Source organism: Xiphophorus maculatus, chromosome 20 (assembly GCF_002775205.1).
Source record: "Xiphophorus maculatus strain JP 163 A chromosome 20, X_maculatus-5.0-male, whole genome shotgun sequence".
Lineage (NCBI taxonomy): Eukaryota > Metazoa > Chordata > Actinopteri > Cyprinodontiformes > Poeciliidae > Xiphophorus > Xiphophorus maculatus.
Genome location: NC_036462.1, coordinates 17,201,298 through 17,223,927, shown reverse-complemented (window position 1 = coordinate 17,223,927; position 22,630 = coordinate 17,201,298). Strand labels below are relative to the sequence as shown.

At 36.8% G+C, this 22,630-nt stretch overlaps 2 protein-coding genes across 2 annotated transcripts; both read left to right on the top strand.

The window, feature by feature from the left end:
* Window positions 1-3,631: 3,631 nt before the first annotated feature.
* LOC102229434 (green-sensitive opsin) lies at window positions 3,632-9,444 on the top strand. The gene is made up of 5 exons (XM_005810437.2): window positions 3,632-5,869; window positions 5,976-6,144; window positions 7,088-7,253; window positions 7,930-8,169; window positions 8,587-9,444. Exons 1-5 carry the CDS (start codon window positions 5,506-5,508, stop codon window positions 8,683-8,685), a joined length of 1,038 nt encoding a protein of 345 aa, XP_005810494.1. The 5' UTR covers window positions 3,632-5,505; the 3' UTR covers window positions 8,686-9,444.
* An 11,131-nt stretch (window positions 9,445-20,575) lies between these two features.
* Window positions 20,576-22,630, top strand: LOC102229180 (green-sensitive opsin-like). Its single transcript, XM_005810436.2, has 5 exons — window positions 20,576-21,033; window positions 21,125-21,293; window positions 21,454-21,619; window positions 21,719-21,958; window positions 22,045-22,630. The coding sequence occupies exons 1-5, from the start codon at window positions 20,649-20,651 to the stop codon at window positions 22,141-22,143; spliced, it is 1,059 nt and encodes a 352-aa protein (XP_005810493.1). The 5' UTR covers window positions 20,576-20,648; the 3' UTR covers window positions 22,144-22,630.

The following is a 22,630-nucleotide window of genomic DNA, read 5'->3' as shown; positions in this document are numbered from 1 at the left end:
ATGTAGTTTTATACAAAATAATTGTTTTAAGTGCATAAAAATTACATGAATACTCCTGCTTCAGTGAATGTCTAAAGTGCTGGTTTCTTTGAAAGCAAGGGGCTCATAGAGATGGCTTAAGTCATTTTTCAATTTTGTACAGTGTAAAAACAATTTGGATCCACATGGTGTAACAAATTTAACTTTAATCTTTGCCTCCAAAAGTCAGAACTTGCTTAATGTAATTTGACGAAATGAAGGCACGTAAAAACCTACAGCTGTAAAACCTTCTGATGATAATAAATTAATTCTTTAAAATCTTAACCACTTACAGATTTAAGGGGAACCAAACAGTTTCAGTCAGTATTTATTTTTCTTAAAATGTAATGATTTAATGGGATTTTGAGCATCAAATGGTGTAAGATTACATGTCCACAGACAGGACTTGCATGTAAAGGGATTACCTCAGGTGCTCCCAAACTTTATTCATCGTGAGACAGGTCGGGTAACCCCAGCCAGTAATCTAGTTATTTAAATAGGTATTAGAAACTCAAACAGTTTCTGTTACAAGTTTGTTGGCTGAATCCTCTGAATAGAATTTTTGTTTTATGTATTTCGAGAAAATATTGGAATGGATATATTTATTCTGTATTCTATTAGAAGCTTTAACTAATGGATTTCTTGCATACATAGTGTTGCTCTAATAACTGTATTGAAAATATTGCATTAGTTTTCTGGTCAGACAAATTTAAATGACGATCCCAAGGGAAGCAAACAGAAATAGCACAATTTTAGGCACTTGTGAGTTTTTACTAGTATTCATAGGTGTACTTCTGTGATGCTCAGCATTAATACAATTACATAAAGATGATTAGAAACATTTAATAAACTATGACGTCCTTTCCATTTTTAAAATTCATTTGTGCAATTCAGTTCACAAAGTATTAGGTTTAAAATCTATGGGAATCAGTCACTTCCGGTTGTTGAACCCCAATTGACATGGGGCAATTAAAGGCTCCACTTCCGCCCCCACGAGGAAGTAGAGCAAACCTCCTACAATATCCTGATGACGGTGGTAGTGAAACGCAATGTGTTATCCCAAAGACATTTTTTGAGTCACTTTTGTCTTATCAGCAAAGACGACAAGCAAGAAAATTCTCCAACACGTCCTACATCAGCTCTGTAAGGTTATTTGCGGGAAACAACGGAGAAATGAACGTTAAAGCCCAAGTCTTTCCTGCCAGAAGGAGGATGAGGGGCACAAAGTCTCATTGAATGTGAGTGTGAAACCTGTGTTGGACGCATTTCGCACATACAAAATGGGTGAGTAATGAGTTAAATAATACCGGCTTGTGAAAAACTGCCTTCAGGAAAAAGCATAAAAAGTTGCTTAAATGTAAATACCGCATTTACTATGACAGCTTGCTTTCATGCTGCCATAGAGCTACCATTGGAATTTACACACATAAAACCAATCAAACATTACTAGCTTCACTTATTGATCTTTAATTTGACAGTCAATAAGTGTCTTTATGACAGAAAATAGGATGTTTATTACCTGGTGCAGTCGAACATGTGGTGGTTGTAGTCGGTCACAGTTTCATTCAACTGGCATGAGGTCGGCTGCAGGCCTTGATCAATTTACTGCGTTATTCCAGACTCCGTTTGGGTTTTGGAAATGTAATGAATTGTATTCCGCCCGCTACAGGCTCTGGATAATGACTGTCGGGATTGCATGTTCCCCAATGATAACACTGAACAATAACTTCCTATTATTTTCCTCAAATTCTCTATGACCGCAGCTTGTTAGCCTAGCAATGATAAACCCCAGCAATGTTGACGGAAGTTCATTCCTCCAGATTGGGGCCGTGTACTTCGGGACAAATTGCGACCGCCGATTGGTCGGTTGCTGACAAACACCGTGGAATGACTGACAGGTGGAGTTATGTCTTCCTTTTTTAAATATATACACACACACACACACACATATATATATATATATATACACAGTGTCAATTTCATTATTTATTTTAAAATATGGTCATAAACATGTTTGCATGCACATGCTTTTAATTAAAGAGGTGTTTAATGTGTTTTTTTGTGAATCACTTTTCTGGTTGAGTATTTGGGTTTGCATGGCAGAAAGTTTGGACACCATTGATCTAAGTTTTTTTACTGATACAATAATCCAGCATTGAAGTTTGAGATATTGTATTTGGTGTTTTAAGGGATAAAAGTGAACTTACCTTATTGGGTTTATGTAACATTTGACAATGTTAGACTCACTGGTTGTGGCATAAAGGTTTTGCAGTGATAATGGAGGCATTGTGTTTTCATGCTTGTTCTCCCTACGTATGTGAGTTTTACACCAATTTTCTTCCACAATCAAAACACATGTATGCTAGCTTCAAATAGAGTATTTTATGGAAAAAGCCAAATAACATAAGTGTTTTTCAACATTACATAAATATATTTCAATAAATAATTGAATTTTTCAAAAACTTTTAGCATAAAATAAAGATTCCATAATAAAATTAAACTATTTTAAACCTTCTTGAATGTCTTTACCAGGGGTGCAGATAAATATTCCTGATTTTTCCTGGAAACTAGAAGCAGGCCTTTTAAGTCCGTAATTCTACTTTGTTTTAAGAAGCCGGATCCCATTACATCTTTACTGTTGGCTTGTACATTACGTCCGTTAATGGTAAACCAATTGATGCTAGTCAAGAGGATCCGGAGCAGCTCAGCTGTTTGCCTCGGGCCAGAAAACACGGATCATGTTCTTATTCAATTAGACAAACCAGAAATCTGCTTTCTTGTTGATTGATTTGCAAATTGCATCTGCTCAAGGTAAGCATTAGCTGGCCATTGGCTAGAGATGCTCGTTTTAATGACAGCCAGTTACAATGTCTGAAAGAATATTGTCTCTTTCAGACATTTCACAGCTCTCTGCAACTCCCATAAATTAGATTTTTCGCATCCTATGATAGCTCTAGCTTTAAATATGTATGTGAAATGAAATTTTGTTTATATCTTAATTGAAATTTCTACTTAGGATACTTGAATTAGTAAATAGTTATTAAAACTTATGAGTTCAAAATGAGTTCAGTGAGACATAAATGTGCGTATATCCAGAGTGTTGTAAATTTTAACCAGTTATAGTAGGGGACATGTAAGGATAATAAGCAGACTAGCAGATTTCTTCTGTTCCTGCTAAGGCAAAGGCTAAGAGATCTCAAAAAGCAATTCATCATTGCGGGATCTAAATAAAATAAAATAAAGAGATTATAAATAACATTGCTGACATACTGTATATCAGTCTGAAAAGAATATGAAGTCATTTTTGTAGAAGATGTCTCCATCTATGGGTAAAGTATTTTTTATACCAATGGTAATGGAATTGATTATAACTTAATTCAAATATTGAGGCAAATATAATGTACTTACAGGCTCTTTTATGAGTATTCTCTTTATGTTGATGAGAGAACAAATGTAAAATTTTATTGTTTAATTGTAATTGTTTATGCACTGGCATCCAAACTGTAATGTTATTTCAAGAAATTTCATAAATGAAATGTTCACACACAGCACTTATTGTTTCCAGGAATGTCACAGAATTTTTGAATGCCTTTGTCTGTTCCTTATCTTCCAGCTCACCATAATCCTCTGAGCTTAATTAGGAGGCAAATGGACATCTTCATATAATTAGTGAAGATGTCTCTCCTCTCATTTGAAAATACCTATCAGTGCCTGATATAAACACACTTTATCAATTCCACTGGAAAAACCTCCGAACTGTTTTAAAAGAAGAAAATGGACATGAACTCATTCTAGTTTGGCAGGAAAACAATTTAACTGTCTCACATTGGCAGGAGTTTTATTTTCAGCTGTTGACAATAATTTAAAGTTAACAGACTGATTTAGGTATTTGACATAATGTGCTTTATCCACTATGCTTTCAGTATCTGTCTGAGCAGTGCTCTTTAGAAGTTTTCAATTGTCATTCCTGAATTGATGACTTTCAGTATAGAGTGCTGAGATCAGACTGGTGATGGATGGTTGTGATGGTGGCTTTGCTCCACAGTAAGTGGTTTATGTCAAGATGTATGAGTTGTTCCCCAGGTTGTTCAGGGGAAGGCTATGTTAGTGGTACCGCTTTTGACTTTTTAAAGACTTCTCAAGATGTTGGGATAAGCAATAGAAACCTGGAAGGCATAAAAAAACTGAATACTAAATATTCAATGCATACATTTTGTATCATATCTGTTAGAATTAAGGTTGGTTTGTTTGTTCGTAGTTTAATACAACAACACCTAATCGCTGGTGAGGAGGGAAAATCAGATAAATCTGTAACAGTATTGCTGGTTCTCAACAGTTTGGAACCACCGTCCCCTGTTGACGCTGCATGTTTCACTGGGATAGAGTACTAAATGGAGACTGGATGCCAGTTAGTTCAGAGTCCTGGGTTACCCTTTGACTACGTGAAGGACAAAAGCAGAAGTAGGTCGTAGAAAACCTGGCGTGAATTACAATCACTTAATGCCAACAATCCCATGTCTGACACAGTAACGGTTCCAAAATCTGTCTTTAGTGATTGGTTTATACTTTAGCAATTTGTTCAGAGAGCCTGTCTGGGATGCTTCCTTCCTGTAGCCTAATTCTAGACCTACTGATAAATCAGACATTAGAGCTTGTTCACTTATGTTTTTTCATATTCTGTCTTACATCTCAAGTTGATATTTGTCTTCCATTTACTACAGAAATTGTGTTATGATTTAATACTCATTGATTTTTACTTTACTTACTTTTGGACTTGGACACTTTGGATGTTAATATAAAACTTGTTTCTTAGCCTTCTAGTTCCTCAAGGAAACCAACTCAGAGATTCAGGTTTACAGTGGACACAGACCCTTACTGTGAAATCCTATTTGGGAATTGTTAGCTGTAACCCATCTAAATGGATAGTGACCCAGGGTTGTCAAACAGGGTCCACCTTTAATTCCATTTAAGTCATAACCAACAAGTTGTTTTGTTTGTTCGATTTAAATTGTTTACAAACCTCATGTTCAAGGTTGGGCGAAGCAACCGAAACCAGAATTAGAGTTAACTAAGTTGGTATGTACACATATTTCCAGGGAAAATTTGTTTACCACTGTCATTTGTCACTTTGAATAAAATAATACCTGTCTAGTAAAATCAAAACCAGACAGAATATACTAGACAAACAGAAAGAAGAAACCTGAAAGATCTTTCTATCATCGACCCAATGTTAGGAAATCGATTCTGTGACCTCATTGGTCCCAAAACTTGCCCTAAAATCTTGAAAAAAGAGATCACTGATTAACGAGTGATTATACCAAGAGATTATGGGCTGAATTCCCAGATCCTCTTAGCTCATCTTCTTATAACGTGCCTAAGGGGTATATAACCATGGCTCCATGTAAGAAGTAAGAGAGCAGAGACAGCTGCAAAGACAGAGCTTTAGGTTTTACTCTATTCTGCTAATTCAAATCACAGCCTGAGAAGATGGAGAATGGCACAGAGGGCAAGAACTTCTACATCCCCATGAACAACAGGACAGGGCTGGTGAGGAGTCCCTTTGAGTATCCACAGTACTATTTGGCAGATCCATGGCAATTCAAATTATTAGCTGCGTACATGTTCTTCCTGATCGTCACCGGCTTCCCAATCAACGGTCTGACACTGGTGGTCACAGCTCAGAACAAGAAGCTCCGGCAGCCTCTCAACTATATCCTGGTGAACTTGGCGGTAGCAGGATTGATCATGATCATCTTTGGATTCACAGCCACCGTATACTCTTCTTTGATGGGCTATTTTTCTATGGGACCCTTAGGCTGTGATATGGAAGGTTTCTTTGCTACAATTGGAGGTAAAGTTTAGAAATATGCTAATCTTCCCTAAGTAAATTATTGTTACCTCAATTATCCTTTAACTGGTTTCACGTCACAGCTCGTTTTGTTCTTTGTCTACAACAGGTCAAGTATCACTATGGTCTCTTGTGGTCTTAGCTATTGAGAGATACATAGTAGTCTGTAAACCAATGGGTAGTTTTAAATTTACTGCCACCCATTCTGCAATTGGCTGTGGATTTACCTGGGTCATGGCTCTCTCCTGTGCGACTCCTCCTTTGGTGGGCTGGTCAAGGTGAGAAATTTACAATAATGGATCCAATAGCATCCCCACATCTGTAGGGCAGTGTAGCAAAAATGAAACATTCCTTCTTGTGATTCTTTGTAGCTTTATTTCCTTTCTAACAAATCTGGGTGTTAGATTGTGGATTTTAAAATCTTTGCATAATTTCATGTTTGTTATTTTGCTAACAATTAACCTCAAAAGCTGCTTGCTGTTCAAGCAAAGAAGTTTATTTCCTTTTAGCTGGGTTGCTTCTATAACATGCAACCAAACCTAGGGAATCATACTCTTTGTGCATTGCAGACAACCATTACTCTAACTTGGGATTTGTTTTCTTTAAAGTTCCTGATCATAATCATAGATGTACACAACCAAGGAGAATATTATTTATTTACAGATGCACTCATTCAGCAGACTGGCAAGGAAAATGAGATCTTCTGCATTTGGCAGAAAAAATATAGAAGAAACATTGATTATTTACCTGAATTTATGTTAAAATATATTTGTCTCAGACAAGGTCTCCAAGACCTTAGAGGGGAAGGTGGTGATGCTGAAATGGAGGAATTTTAGATAAAAAGTAATTGTTTTCAGCATAATGTGATTTTGCTATCTTGTAATGTGATTAAATGAAGTCAGTGAATTTCTGAAAAGATTTCAGACTTTCACAGAAAGACTTGGTTCACCTTTCAGAGCAAACAAACAAAGAAGGCAAAATTGATTAAATACCAAAGTGAGATGACACTGAAATTCAGCTTAGGCAAGGTTTTAGTTCTTAAACACTTGATTTAAAAATGGCTTAGTCACTCACAACTTCACTTAAGTCACTAATTGCTTTTTTATTATTTTTGTTTTAAGAGCAAATCTTTTCTTTTCAAGAAAGTTCATACATAAACAACAACTTAGAACAACGTAAGCAGAGACAACCAGTTGCTTACATTTTGTCTTCTGTCTATAGGTATATTCCTGAGGGTCTTCAGGTATCCTGTGGACCTGACTATTACACGTTGGCCCCAGGTTTCAACAATGAATCATACGTGATGTACTTGTTCTCCTGCCACTTCTGTTTCCCTGTCTTCACAATCTTCTTCACATATGGGAGTCTTGTGATGACAGTCAAAGCTGTAAGTGTTGAAGTTTAAAATATAGTCATCAATATAAATTCCATGTTTTTAATGTTGTGTTACTACAGAATATTACAAACTGACAGCTAACAGATTAATTTCTACACCAACCAGTCCAAATTGCATGAAGCATGTGGATGATGCAGTATTTTTGAACAAATGTATTTTTTCTCAAACTCTTAGTTTCTTTTGAGATTTGTTTAAAAAAATAATTGCGTGGGTGACTGTCTGCTGGAATGCATGGATTCAAGATCCTTCAACAATATATGGTGCAAATTGCAAGGCATGTGCCATGAAAACCTCAGATTTAATGCCATGACAATGGTTAATGAAAAACACTAAACAGTAAGTTATTTATGGAAAGCAATTAGAATATATCTCTTATCATAGGTATTAATGTTTTGAAGTTTTTTTAAATATTTCAACAGCTTACTTACATGAGTTGGTAGCTCACAAGCTGCCTTGTATGTCTAACGCGATTCATTCAATTCAAGTAATTGAAACATCATTCATACTTCACATGAAAATCATTGCTTTCTCTGTCATGTCTGTTAGGGGGGACATCTATCTGCATTACAAACATCCTTTTTCCTAACTGCAATCTTGATCTTACTGTATAATAAAATGTCTAAAACAATCAAATACTGACATGACCTGTTGTTGAACTCATTTCCAGGCTGCAGCCCAGCAGCAGGACTCAGCTTCCACTCAGAAAGCTGAGAAGGAAGTGACACGTATGTGCATCCTGATGGTTGTCGGCTTCCTTCTTGCTTGGGTCCCCTACGCTTCCTTCGCTGCGTGGATTTTCTTTAACAGAGGAGCTGCCTTCTCAGCTACCGCCATGGCCATTCCTGCCTTTTTCTCCAAGAGCTCAGCATTATTTAACCCAATTATCTACATTCTGATGAACAAACAGGTCAGTTTTTTTTACATTATGCGTAGAATGTTGTATCTAAAAAAGGTCAGAAAAATCTATGCATATTTTATTTTCCTTGAAATTCAGTTTCAGTTTATAATTTTTCTGTGAAAAAGTTAAATAATTATTACTGCAAGTTTGTGTTATGTCCTTTCAGACCAACATAAAATGTGTTTCTTTAGTACAAGTTTTTTTTTTTTTTTACATGAAGTCAAGTCATCGTTTCATTTTAAAATGAGTTTATTTGTATAGCACATTTCAGCAACAAGGTAGTTCAAAGTGAAGAGAATTGGTGTCTTCCAGAAAGATTAAATATTATTGCTATGGAGGAAAAACACACAATATTGCTATAGTATAGTTAAATGTAATTCAAAACTTGAGTGATCTTTCAGATATTTCTTCATGTTTGTATTTCAGTTCCGTAACTGCATGCTGGCAACAATTGGAATGGGTGGCATGGTTGAGGATGAGACCTCAGTGTCGACCAGCAAGACAGAAGTCTCCACTGCAGCTTAATGATTACAGCTACACATCTTCAGACAACCTCCTTCCTTATGTTTTCTTAATTCTGCGTGTTATGGACATGGAAATAAAGAAATGGATTCAAGGCAAACTTTGCTGCAACAAAAGGACTTTAATCTCTAAATACTGGCCTGTGATGTTTTGCTGCACACATTTATGAATATTATCTACATCTGGGGAAAAATTATTAAAAAAAACAACAAAAACAAATAAGCAACAAAAAAAAATAAAATAAACAAATAATAATAAAAAAAAGGACTCTAAGATGAGACACAGCCTGATGTGTGTTTCCTTGCTCAACTGTGTTGGTAACATCTGCTTGTGAAATGTTCAGATGGTGAGTGGGTGAGATTCACCTATGTATATTTATGAAATGTTAAATTTTGCATTTGTTTCAGCCTCTGTCGTAATAGCCTGTAAATATTTTCTAAAAAAAGAAAAAGTATAGAGATACAGATTAAATGCATGCATAAAAAGACGCATTGGTTTGTGCTTCCTTGTTGTCTATGCAATTGAAAGATGAAAAAAATTATTGAAGGAGCAGGTAAATTGGAAATTGGATCATTCCCACTTGCATCATACCCAGCAGTAAAACTACATGTTTTCTTTCAGTAATTTTTTTCTTGTCTGATTTTGTACTGGTTAGTATGGCTGACCCAATGATGACATGAAATCAATGATAACATGTGGAATGTAACTCCCATTTATTTGCAGAAAATTTGTCTATGGGCAGATTATTTCGTAGAGCATTTTGAAATAGTTGAAATAAAATTCAACTTGGGAACTTGAAACACCAATGCTAGTTGATTCACTATTAGCAGGGTAGCCAATCAAGGAGCAAGATTCATTGCCCTTGACACTGATTGGCTGTTCCCCCAAGACTAGAGGTTAGGAAGACCATGGATGTTAAGTTCTAAATTTTTATACGTTTGATATTATATATTTTTAAAGGTGTTTTTTTCCTGAACTGTGTCTTACAGTATAAGGGCTACACAGTGGTGCAGCAAGATGATCCTGGGACCAAATCTAAGAGCTGGGGTCTGTCCGCATGGAGTTTGCATGTTCTCCCTATGCATTCATCTCACATGCTAAAAACCTGATTAATTGGTCTCTAAACTGTTCTTAAATGTGAGTGTGTGAGTGCATAGTTGTTGGGTATTTTAACCTGTACATATAAAGAACCACACAGAGAATAGTATCACTTCAGCCTTTGCAAAGGGGGAGAGTCTCAGTGGTGCCTCAGTACAACTCCAGCTTGTCCCCCTGCAGCAGACTGGTTTTATTGAAAGCGGGGTGGGGGTCGGTAATACAACAGAAACTTAAAGATAAGGAGTAGAGGGGTCTCTCTGAACTAGTTGAAACTGGTTTCTCCAAGAACAGCATGGTCCACCTCACCTTGTTTCCAGCTTAGAGTAGAGAGACAAACTTATTCATGAGATCACTATTTGCAAAACTCTGACAATGGTTGTTTGTCCTGTATGTATATGTTGCCCTTTGACAGACAGACAACCCGTTCAGGGTGTACCTGCTTCTCACCCAAAAACTGCTGAAAGTAGGCACCAGCCTTTCCCTCCATTTTGCAGGGATAAGCAGATATATAACATTAATGGTTGTATTGCACAAGCACACAACAGTTTTTCTCAGTTGAGTTTTTCTCAACATTTGCAACAGTAAGTGCATTTCTCAAAACAAATCCTACAAATAGAAAAATATCACGAACTACCATCAAAAGCCAGTCTCTTTCAAAATCCTTAGTTGATCTATTGAAAGTGGATATCTGTTTCAATAAACATGTCAGAGCCTCAGTATGACAAGTTGTTGTGTCACTGTGTATGGATAAGACAGTCAAATTAATTTGGCATGTTGTTAATATAATAGTGAACTCTTGAGGGGTGTTCTGTTGTAAACTATGGCTACAGTTTTGATGACATGTTTAGTAAATTGTAGTTGTGGGAGATCAATGGCAAGAGATTGGACAATATTCACATTTACCCTTTTACTGCAATTTGTTGACAGACCATCCTACTGGGACAGGAAAGGAAAAGACAGCACTTCAGAGCATAAAAAAACAAAAGTAGAAATGAGAACATAAGACAATCTCCTTAAAGCACATGCAGTGCTGTAGGAATTACAGTGCAGTCTTCCTACACCTCCTGGCTTTTCGTGCCCGTTGGCTCACAAACTCTCATTCACATCACAACAAATATCTTCTATTGTGATATGGTGTGAAAAGAATCTATCAGTGCCTTTTCAGCCTCTGCAGGCATCTGAATTCATCACCCTGTGCACCATGGCACATAGTAGGACCATTAAGTATATGTGGCAGATGATACTTTTTAACTCCATGAGGACAAAAAAAATTCCGCAATGGGGTCAGAAAAGATTGAATAGTAGGTTGAACGGAAGTCCACCAGCATCCTGTTGTGGGTCGTAAAGCATTGCCTGATGATGTTGGAGCGATGAAACTGATGTTACTCTGCCTCTGCATCTGTTTAGCCTCCTAATTCCTCTGCCAGAGCCTCACTCCTCTTCATCATCTTCTTCTCACTGGCTGTTGACCCTTTCCAAATCTTTGTCCTTCCACTGTCAGAAATGTAACATCATGCTGTGCTCTGGTTATAGATGCTATAACCAGAGTTATAACCAGAGTTATAGCGTCTATAACCAGCTGCAGTTAATAGCATCTATTAGCTGCTTGCCAGTTAATAATTCATGACATACACCTTTGAGCCATTTAAAAAAAAACTAGTTGACCATTGGTTAATTTAATGTTTCACACATTTGCCTTCAGTGGAAAAAATCAGGATTCAACTGGACCAATTTACCAATTCAGGACAGATTTAGAAAAGACTAATGCAAATTTATAGAAATATTCTTGACATATTATAACAACTTGTTCAAGCATTTGCATGCAAAGACATATACAAAAGATTACGCTTACAGCTTTTCTGGATTACTTCGATGCAGTTGTCAACTCAAACTCCACATTTTCAAAACAGTTAGCACAAATGCCTAAACAGTGGCAATCATGGTCAAAATGACTCATTTTGTTAGCAAAAGGCACTATTTATGCCAAAACATTTAAAATATTAAACAAAAGCAAATATTACCTTTAGACAGCACAACTGGCAACCAAGAGTGCGAACTCTGCCAATCAATCATTACATAATGGACAACAAAAAACAGTACTTGCTTGTCAGTGTACAGTCAACCAAGTCCATTACATCACTTTCCTGCAAGTATACCATTTAAACCTGGAAAGACTCACAGAAAGAGAAAGTAGCATCACAGCCATCAAATTTAAAATATTTGATTATATCTTCTAGTGTGCAAAATACATATCAGAAATTCTACCATTGCTACCAAGTAAAATCTTAAAAATAGACAATTTAAGACAACCAATTGAGAATATAAAGAGGAACCCTTTCTCTGTACTATGACTAAATTCCGTACTTAAATTGACTTCTGTATAGACATTGTGTTATTTTGAAATGCTTTATGCTTCAAACTTTCTCTTATTCCTTCACAAATTTTAGATAATGACACATCGATATTTCTTGGAACAGTAAAAGAGCTTTTAACCCCAATGCAGCTGTAGATTCATGTATGCAGATTAGGAACAAGCTTAGATGTATTTTAATGATCTTTTTGTTCTTTATTTTTAGAGTTCAGTTTAAATCCACATGCTGTAAACTTTCATGCATCTATGTTCCTTCTTGTGCTGTAGCTTAGTTATATATTTTCCTAAACAAGATTAAAAAAATAGCAGAGTTAAATTTACTAACATAATTTGCCTTACCAGACCTTAACAAAGTGTTGTTTTTATTTTTATTCCACAGTTCGTTTCATTCTTTCTGCAAGCCTGTCTTAAGAACCTCAATGGTCTGTCATGTTCTCAGTCTAATAGACTTATTACTCCTGCTAATTGGATTTGTCTTTAAGTCACACTGAACATTTAAAACCACAATTACCCTCCTTCGTAGATGCATACCTCCACCGTTGAATCAAGTTGTCATACACATCTGCTTTCCCTTTTCTTTTCTGATGTTATTTTTATCTTATAGAGCACTTTGGAAAAGCTAAAGCTGGAAAATTAAGGATTTTGGCATTAGCCTAAGTGTCTTTGGCCTGTAAGACATACAATTTAAATGTGCACATCTGATACAGAGGGATAGAGAAAAGGAAAACCCATTAAAAACAAACAAAAAAAAACTATGAACTATGAGGTCTAAAAGTATTTCAGAGCAGAAAGCAAACAACATTCATGTTGGTTTATGTGATATTGTCTGTCAAGCTGGCACTCTGGAAACCTTGCTGCTTCAGTTTTGTGCTCTTAATTTGCAGATAGGAGAGACTGTTGCATGACAAATAGATCATTTGCAGTGGAAGAGCTGGTTGCAGCACCTGCTGCTGGCTGAGAAGAACAAGAACAATTATTTCACAAGTCTCCAAAAATAAAATCTGTGCTAAAGAAATAAATCAGGTATCTTTTAACCAAAAACGTGTCAAGCATATTTTTGCCTGTTCAAACAATTGAATTATGAATATTCCAAGTGACAGGGATTTAAATTTAGTTGAGCTATGCTGTCACATGTAAAGCTCTGTGATTCCAGGTGAATATGCAATATACGGTTGATAACAAGTCACCTAAATTATTACTGGTATATTGGATGCATTTACCATAGGTGTCATAAAATTATTCAACCAAATGAACCCTGGTATCATGGTTTTTGCCTGTTACAGCAACATGGAGTGCATGTCTCACACCCTTGTTGTCGTAAAAGACTGGAGTGGTGATTGCAAAGGTCTCTGTGTGAGAGACACCGAATTTATTACCGTCAGGTCACATATGAATATACTGTTACTGTTTGTAATTTATTGTTCGCAGGTACCCCACCCAGTTTGTTTTGGTTTTTATAATAACTTCATTTTTTCATTGTAGTTTGTTAGTTTTTTCAGAACCTAGTTTTTTATTTCTATCTCCTGCCTTAGTCTTAGTATTAATATTTTTGAGATAAATACACAAAGAAGTTATTAACATATTCACTACTTAAAGCTGCAGTGTAACTTTTATTAAAAAAAAAGTACTTTTTATATATTTGTTAAAACACGTAAACAGAAGCATTCTGTTTACGTGTGTTCCTTGAACGTGCCTTTTTGCTAGTCGGTTTACTGTTTCGTTCCTTGTTTTTGCAAAAGCACCTCCAGACATCATCTGTGCTTGATCCCAGCAACATCGGTCTAATGGGAAATTCACAAATATAAGCACAATTTTCTTTACACACCGGACTAGACTTTTACTTTTCCTTCCTGTTAAATTGAAAGGAGCCTATATATGGATGAAGGCAAGACAGAGTAAACCTCCAGTTTATTTGTTGTCATTATTTAATCTACATATTATGGAGAGGTTATTAATTTTCTCAAGATGATTTATGGCAAAAGGCTATAATTTTCTGGCTTTATTTTGGTACGCCAGTTTCAGACCTGGCATACTATTATTTTTAAGCAACATTATCAGAGATTTGAATATGATGTAAAACCATTAATTATTTTCCCCCTAACGTTATTATGTGGCTAAACTTCTACTTTCCTTTTAGAAGGTTAGAAAACCTCTAAAGACACTTGTTGCATCACAGGTAGCTGAAGTTATCGCCTCTCTATATGGGCCTGTCATGTCTTCATGGAGCTTCAGTCTATTGGAGCAAAGCAAAATGGGTGGCTGAGGTTGATTCAGAAACGAAAGCTGCCTTATAGCGTAATTGGAGAGTGCTTTGATTTACAATCTGTAACCACATCCTCATGTTTAAAACAGAGTGCTATACTGACTGCCATTGTGAATATGACAAGAAATATTTTTGACTAAAGTTCGTCATGTTTCAAAAAGACATTATGATATTAGTGGACATGCCTCGTACACCCTGCTGAGTAGATAAAGTAGAGATGGGAAAAAATGATCTTCAGAATTTCAGATTTTATTTATGACTACTTGTTTATGACAACCTTGTTCTGTATTTTCAAACATTTCCACCAAATCACATGATGTTGACTAACCCTCAATAAAATACTCAAAAATAACTAAGCAAGTGTCTAAGGAATGTTTGTCTCATGTGGGATTCCAGTAAGATAGTGTTTTCCTCTGATAAGTGGATTATCTTGATCTAGCTTTAGATTTCTCAGGTTTGTGTTCAGACTTGTTTGAGCAGATGGCCTGATTCTGCTGTATGTTGTGTGGGAAGTGACACCCCCTGCTGGTCAGATGCAAAAACATGTTTTTTTTTGTAACATCAAAATATTTACTGGAGTACCTTAAATACTGTGCTGAGAGAGAGATCACAAGTAGAAGCACAGGTACATAAATTAAATTCCTCATGCAAAACAGACATTTCGAGTTACTTTAAAAATAAATTCTGATCAATCTCTTATTGGACAAAAAGGGAATTAAGCCTTACAGTTACAGCTTTTTTTTTTTATATATATAGCTTTTTAACCTTTACATTGTGAGGTTATCGGCTCTTACTGTACCATGACCATTTCCCTGTTGACAACACAACAACATGACTAAAGAGTATTTAAGAAGTGAATAAAGAATTGAAGTGTATACAACTTTACCCGCCTTTGCTCCTGCAGTGGTAATTAATGAGAAAGTCATTATTTGCATCACAGCACTTTAGTTCATTAAGCTTGTCAGAAGCTACTTGAAATGAACTCACCATTGTTTTAACAAAAAAGTCAGTCATGTGGTGCTAAGAACATAATACAAAACATCTGTTTCTGTTTGCACTTGCAAATATTTTTGTCTGTTTGGACTACAATATTTGTTTCAAGGTAGAAAACTCTCTTACCAGCTTCCACCAGAATCTTCTCAAGGTCTTTCGCTTTTGTTCTGGAGCTGATACACACACTTCAATCCAAAATATTTTGCCAATTGTACCCAGAAATCATTCTCCATCTTGAAGGTTGAACATTCCCAATTTGGGTTAATCTTGCCTCAAAATCTTTCCACAGATGAACGTGGCACCTAAATGTCAAGTGTTTGTCAGTATTCTTACTTTATTGTTCTACACCTCACCTCAGGGTATGTTACAACTAACCCGGAGTACAGAGTTAATTGCAACAGTTCACTCTTCATGTTTGAAATCAGACTATAAAATCACTATTTTTGTTGCAGAAAAAATAGCCCTACCACTTAACAGCAGAGGAGACATGTAAGTACTTTGCATTAAATTGTAACTGCACTGGCTTACAAGAGCTCCAAGCTACAAACTGAAATATTTGAACTGTGACATCAATCGCCAGTCTTGCCTATATATTAGAAATGCAACTTATTGAGTTAGTTACTTCATAGCTTACTTTTCTTGAATTTACAAAAGAAACTTCATGCCCAGAAGAGGTAATAAAGCAATAGAAAATGCTATATATTCCTATATGTGTAAATAATATCTAAGAAATTGTATTTATGAGTCAAAATAGTTAACATTTGTGCATCAAATACTGGACTTAATATGCAGATTTCAGTGTTACTAACAGTCGTCAAACAAATTCAATAGGTACATTTTATTAGATACATAAGTACTTGTTAAAAATAATGTAACATAAATTTTACTAACATGTGCAACTGTACACTGATGATGATGAAGAAATTTAAAGAGACGGGAACAATTATGGTTGATTTGCTTTTCTAAGAAGATGTGATGCTGAAGACAAAGGTTCACTATTTCAGACTTCTAGAATGACTGTCATGTAAATATATTGATTGATTAATTAGTGATTACTACCTTCTTTTTCCTTTCAAATAAAACTCATTAGATTGTCCTTTAAGGTGAGAAGTTTGTGGAAGAATATTTATATATTCATTTATTTAGTAATAATCTTATTTACTTAGTAATAATCTAATGGTTGTCTTTTTTAACCATTCATACTCTAAGTGTCCATCACTGCTTGAAGAAACTATAACTGCCTCTGACCTGATTGGATTAACCTTAGTATCCCCTTGTCCTGCAATAGCCTTGCCATGATGTATCAAAAGCTTACTGTAAGAAGTTGGGAGTTTGTTTTGCACATCAACACACCAGTGGTTAAGAACACATATTACCTGGTCACCGTATGTTTATTGAGAAAAGAGACTGTGAGATCAGTTTGGTAACGCTGAGTAATTTACTGCTTTGGCAGCTAAAGTGGCAAGTAAAGTGCAAGGTTCATTTGGTAAAAGTGTCTGTGATTTTGTGTTTACCTCTACATGAATGCATAATTGGGTTTTTCCCCCCCAAAAAAATATTTGATCAAATAATAAAACTGAACAATGGTGCAGTTGGTAGCATAATTGCCTTGCAGTTAGAAGGCCCTGGATTCAAATCTTGGCCTTAAATCTTTCTACATTTCTCTCTTGATATCTGTTCTCTCTGGATACTGGCTTCCTTTCATGGAGCTAAAACAAGACTGTAGGTTAATTGGTCATTCTGAATTGTCCTTAGGTGTCAGTGTGTGCGTGTATGGTTATTTGTCCTGTGTGCCTCCGAGTTTGTATGTTCTACCCATGTATGCATGAGTCTTCTGTGGCATCCTTACACAGTCCCAAAACAGCGGCGGTAAAATTGTTACTCCAGTTGAGTGCTAGCATTGTTTGTCTTGTGTACTTCTGTGTTGTCCAGTGATCGACTGGCAATCAGTCACCTATCACAAGATTACTGCTGGAGATAGACACCAGATTTCCTGCAACAGCTGCAAGGAAAAGCGGGTATAGACAATGAACTAATGGTAGAATTGCTGACATGCAGTTTGTTTTCCATTAGTCTTCAACAGTGCATTCACCTATTAAGTAATATAGGTGAATGTATGTAAAATCAACTTTTTTTTTAGCTTTACATCATGTTAAAATGTTAAAACTAAAACATACCTCCAGTGTTGACTTAGTTCTTTCATGCATGTTTGAGAAATCCTTTAATCTGCCAGGGCACCCATATGGCTGTGTGAAATGCCTGGGTGAACCCAGCGCCACCTTCAAGATGCAGCTCCGAGAAGGAGCTGCAGTCTCCAAGCTTCCATCTCACAGAAGCCCTCCCCCATTGAGTTATTTCAGACTAGCTAGCAGCAATTAGCAAACACCTGGTGGAACTATGCAACTGCTGAGCTCATTATACAAGCTACATCTCAGTGCAACGCTGGTAAAAAAAAACACTAATGGGTTAATAGAGGAGTGATCGTATGATGACTTTCTGAAGGCAGAGACAGAATGACTCTGTCTCTGCCTTCAGAGAGTAAGATGTGAAATTACAAAGTCATATTCATATATTCATATTTGAATATGAATATATTCAAATTAATTCCCTTCTCACCCACCGCGGGTGGTTCTTATCCTCTGAGCTCGGGTCCTCTACCAGAGGCCTGGGAGCTTGAGGGTTCTGCACAGTATCTTGGCTGTGCCAAGGACTGCACATTTTTGGACTGAGATGTCTGATGTTGTTCCTGGGATCTGTTGTAGCCATTGGTCCAGTTTGGGGGTGACTGCCCCAAGGGCCCCGATGACCACAGGGACCACTGTGGTCTTCATCTTCCAGGCCCTCTCCAGTTCCTCCCTGAGGCCCTGGTATTTTTCTAGTTTCTCGTGCTCCTTTTTCCTGATGTTGCAGTCGCTTGGTATTGCTACATCTACCACAACGGCTTTCCTCTGTTGTTTATCCACTACGACAATGTCTGGTTGGTTCGCCATTACCATTTTGTCTGTCTGGATCTGGAAGTCCCACAGAATTTTAGCTCTGGCGTTCTCCGCCACCTTTGGGGGTGTTTTCCACTTTGATCTCGGGGTTTCCAGTCCATATTCTGCACAGATGTTTCTGTACACTATGCCTGCAACTTGGTTATGTTGTTCCATGTACGCTTTCCCTGCCAGTATCTTGCACCCTGCTGTTATGTGCTGGACTGTCTCAGGGGCCTCCTTGCACAACCTACACCTTGGGTCTTGTCTGGTGTGGTATATCTGGGCCTCTATTGCTCTGGTGTTTAGGGCCTGTTCCTGGGCGGCCAGGATGAGGGCCTCTGAGAACGATGAGGGCATTGAGAACGATCCCTACCAACGCCATATATATATATATATATATATATATATATATATATATATATATATATATATATATATAAACAGACAAAGCTACCTCTAATTTCTTCAGATTGTCAAACCAATTTTAATTTCAAAGTAAATATGAAATGCAGTTTTAAAATAATGATACATGTACTATGGGGAGAAAAATAAACTATTCATACCAACCCAGCCCTATGCAATAAACAAATTCCCTATTGATTCTAGTAAATCATTATACCACACTTATTAGCAATAATTGCCATCCAGCATTTGCAATACGCAAAGCTCAAGGCTACTTATTCTACAGACGTCACTTTGAGATTTCTTTTTTAATTTTTTCATTAGCATCCAGTTGGCTGAACTTGATATTATATGAATTGATGGTGGTTAAATATATTTGTACCCACGTTTGTTTTCTTGTGTATAGGGGAAACACAGAAAAAACAATATGAAGTCTTGGAATCAGTTCTTACTGTCTGTGTGCAGTGCACAATGCTGTGGTAAAGTAGATAACTTGGAGGGGCATGTAATCATACCACAGTTGTTTAAATATTGTCTATTAGGGTACAACTTAACCTCTACTGTTTTAGATTTTATTATAATCCAAGCAATGGATGTGTTTCCAAAGGATGAAAAATAGTTTGTCACAAAAGCCAGGTTGGTTTGAGTAGCTTTTCACCTAGATAAAGAAGATCTTGATTGGAATTGAACAGGTTTGTCTTGAGTTTGTCTGATTTACAACTTAGTTTGAAGATGTGAAACATTTACATATGACAAAAAAGTACAACAGAAGAAACCTGTACCGGGGTACTTTTTCATGGCATTGTAGCTAGGATATGCTTTAGCCTCCTTCTGCCTCTAAAAGGTAATAAATTAACCACACAAAATCGTTAAACATGGAGAACTCAGCACTCCTAAATTAAAGATTTAATTACAGTTCTATATAATATTCTATATTATATGACAACAAAGCACAAATGTAGGTCGATGACCTAGATTATATATGATTATATAGACATATTTATATAATCCCTTATATAAATATGTGCATGTATCACATCTTCTTAGTTATAAGAAGCAAGTAGCACACAGTTTATAAAACCACTGGACAAAACGTTCTCTTCCTTCATTACCGGATGAGAAGCGAATGTTTGGGTGAAGCCGGACTTTGTCTGATCCCTCAGACTTGCCTGCATTTGTGCTCACTGGGGATTAAAAATGCAAAGTCATGGCTAGTTAGCTCAGCTACACAACTCAGACAAAACCTTTACCGTCTAAAAATACTGTCTCTCAAAGAACATGACTTATGCGGCAAGTCAATAAAATTTCCAAGTTCAATAAACCTTTCTGCAAATTATGTCAAAATATTAAACTTATCAGTCATGCTTCATCTTTAAAAATTTTACAACAAACTTCATAGTAGGCCTATAATGATACGTGTGCCATATTTTAAATTTATGTGTAAATGAAATCAATAAAGAACATGTCTATGTGGCATTTTTAGTTTACATTTTTAAATGTAATTTCTGGTCTTCGAAATAAGGTATATATTGCAAAGCAACAATTTCCAAGAATGAGTAAGACTGAAGAAGAAGGACAGTAATTTATCAGGAAATGTAGGCTGTATGTCAAGCAGAAGAGAGACATTTAACCCTAAGGTCATTACCCTGCGGTGCTTTCTTAAAGTCAATTATCCATCAGATTTGAGCTGGTCACTTCCTCACAATCCTCCTGTAATCTAATTTTACTAATGTGGGGATAACCCTGAGGAGGTATAAAACATCCACGTCCGCATTAACTACCAGTGTAGGGTTGGCATTTACCACTCTGAAGCTTTTGGCACTTCTATCAGCGAAATCTCCCACTCACAAGGAAACTAGAGATGGCTTGGGATGGCGGATACGAGCCCAATGGCACGGAGGGAAAAAACTTCTACATCCCGATGTCCAACAAAACTGGCATCGTCAGAAGTCCCTACGAATACCAGCAATACTACATGGTGGACCCAATGATCTACAAGCTCCTAGCCTTCTACATGTTCTTCCTGATCTGCACTGGAACTCCCATCAATGGCCTGACGCTGTTTGTAACTGCTCAGAACAAAAAGCTGCGCCAGCCTCTCAACTATATCCTGGTGAACCTCGCTGTGGCCGGACTCATCATGTGCGCCTTCGGTTTCACCATCACCATCACATCTGCTCTTAACGGTTACTTCATTCTTGGACCCACCTTCTGTGCTATTGAGGGATTCATGGCAACACTCGGAGGTAAGATGAAAGCAACTAAAAATTTATCAGGAATCATTCTTCAGTGGTTTGTCTACACTTAGTAATATAATAAGTTTTTTTGTCTTTGCAGGTGAAGTTGCTCTCTGGTCTCTGGTTGTTCTGGCTATTGAGAGATATATTGTAGTGTGCAAACCTATGGGCAGCTTCAAATTCACTGGAACTCATGCTGCTGCTGGAGTTATTTCCACATGGATCATGGCTCTTGCTTGTGCAGCACCTCCACTTTTCGGATGGTCAAGGTAAACCTTTGCTTGATTCAAAATGATTTAATCGCGATTTCTGTAGCTCTTAATTTACTACAAATGAAATAACAATAGAAGTGAATCACCATAAATAAACATATTAGCTACTGTCTTCTTCAAATAAAAACCTAATTTTATTGTTTCATATGTTGTACAGGTACATTCCAGAAGGCATGCAATGCTCCTGTGGACCTGACTACTACACTCTGGCTCCAGGATTCAACAATGAATCTTATGTCATCTACATGTTTATTGTTCATTTCTTCATTCCTGTTTTCCTGATTTTCTTCACCTATGGAAGCCTCGTCATGACAGTCAAAGCTGTAAGTGAAGTTTACATAAGTTTTCTTCCAACTTCTTATGAACTCACTGAAAGAGTTGCACAAGTGTTTTATGACCTTTTACCCTACTGAACTCTGTAGGCCGCAGCTCAGCAGCAGGACTCGGCTTCTACACAGAAAGCTGAGAAAGAAGTAACACGTATGTGTGTCTTGATGGTGTTGGGCTTCTTGGTAGCTTGGACGCCATATGCATCCTTCGCTGGCTGGATCTTTATGAATAAAGGAGCAGCTTTCACGGCTCTGACTGCAGCCCTGCCTGCTTTCTTTGCAAAGAGCTCAGCCCTTTACAATCCTGTTATCTATGTCCTGATGAACAAACAGGTTGGCATATTCTACAGATACCACAACCTATGTTTTTATGTATTTATATGCAAGTTCTTAAATATTCTCCTTTCTCTGACTTTCAGTTCCGTAACTGCATGCTCAGCACTATTGGAATGGGCGGCATGGTGGAGGACGAAACCTCAGTTTCAGCGAGCAAGACAGAAGTCTCAACTGCTGCTTAAGGACCATATGTCTTAATCACCTCTTCAAGTCTGTGGACAAGTTCCTGAATAATTGCTTTCTGATTTCAATAGTCCACTCAAAAGAGAGAGACTTTTGCCAAATAAATTTATGGATTTAACAACTGTGGACAAAGGAATTCTGTCTCATCTGGTTATGCATGTAAAGCATCAAATGTAAATTTTACTTTGGAGTTTGTCTTGTACAGCAGCTGTGTGAATGTATGTATGATATGTGAGCACGTATGTTTGAGTATGCGTGGCTGAACTTGGATCTCTCTGTACACCTCAACTACCAAAACACAGGCTGTGAACCGCTGAAAACCTTTCATTGCTGAATGTTCAAGCAAGTGTGGGGTGTTTTCTTGTAATTATATGAGGGAACATGTTTTACTGGAGCACCAGTGGAATTATTTTTATGTATTTTGTGAAAAACAAACAAAAAAATACATAGTGTTGAGTAGATAATAAATACATGCATCAAAATAAA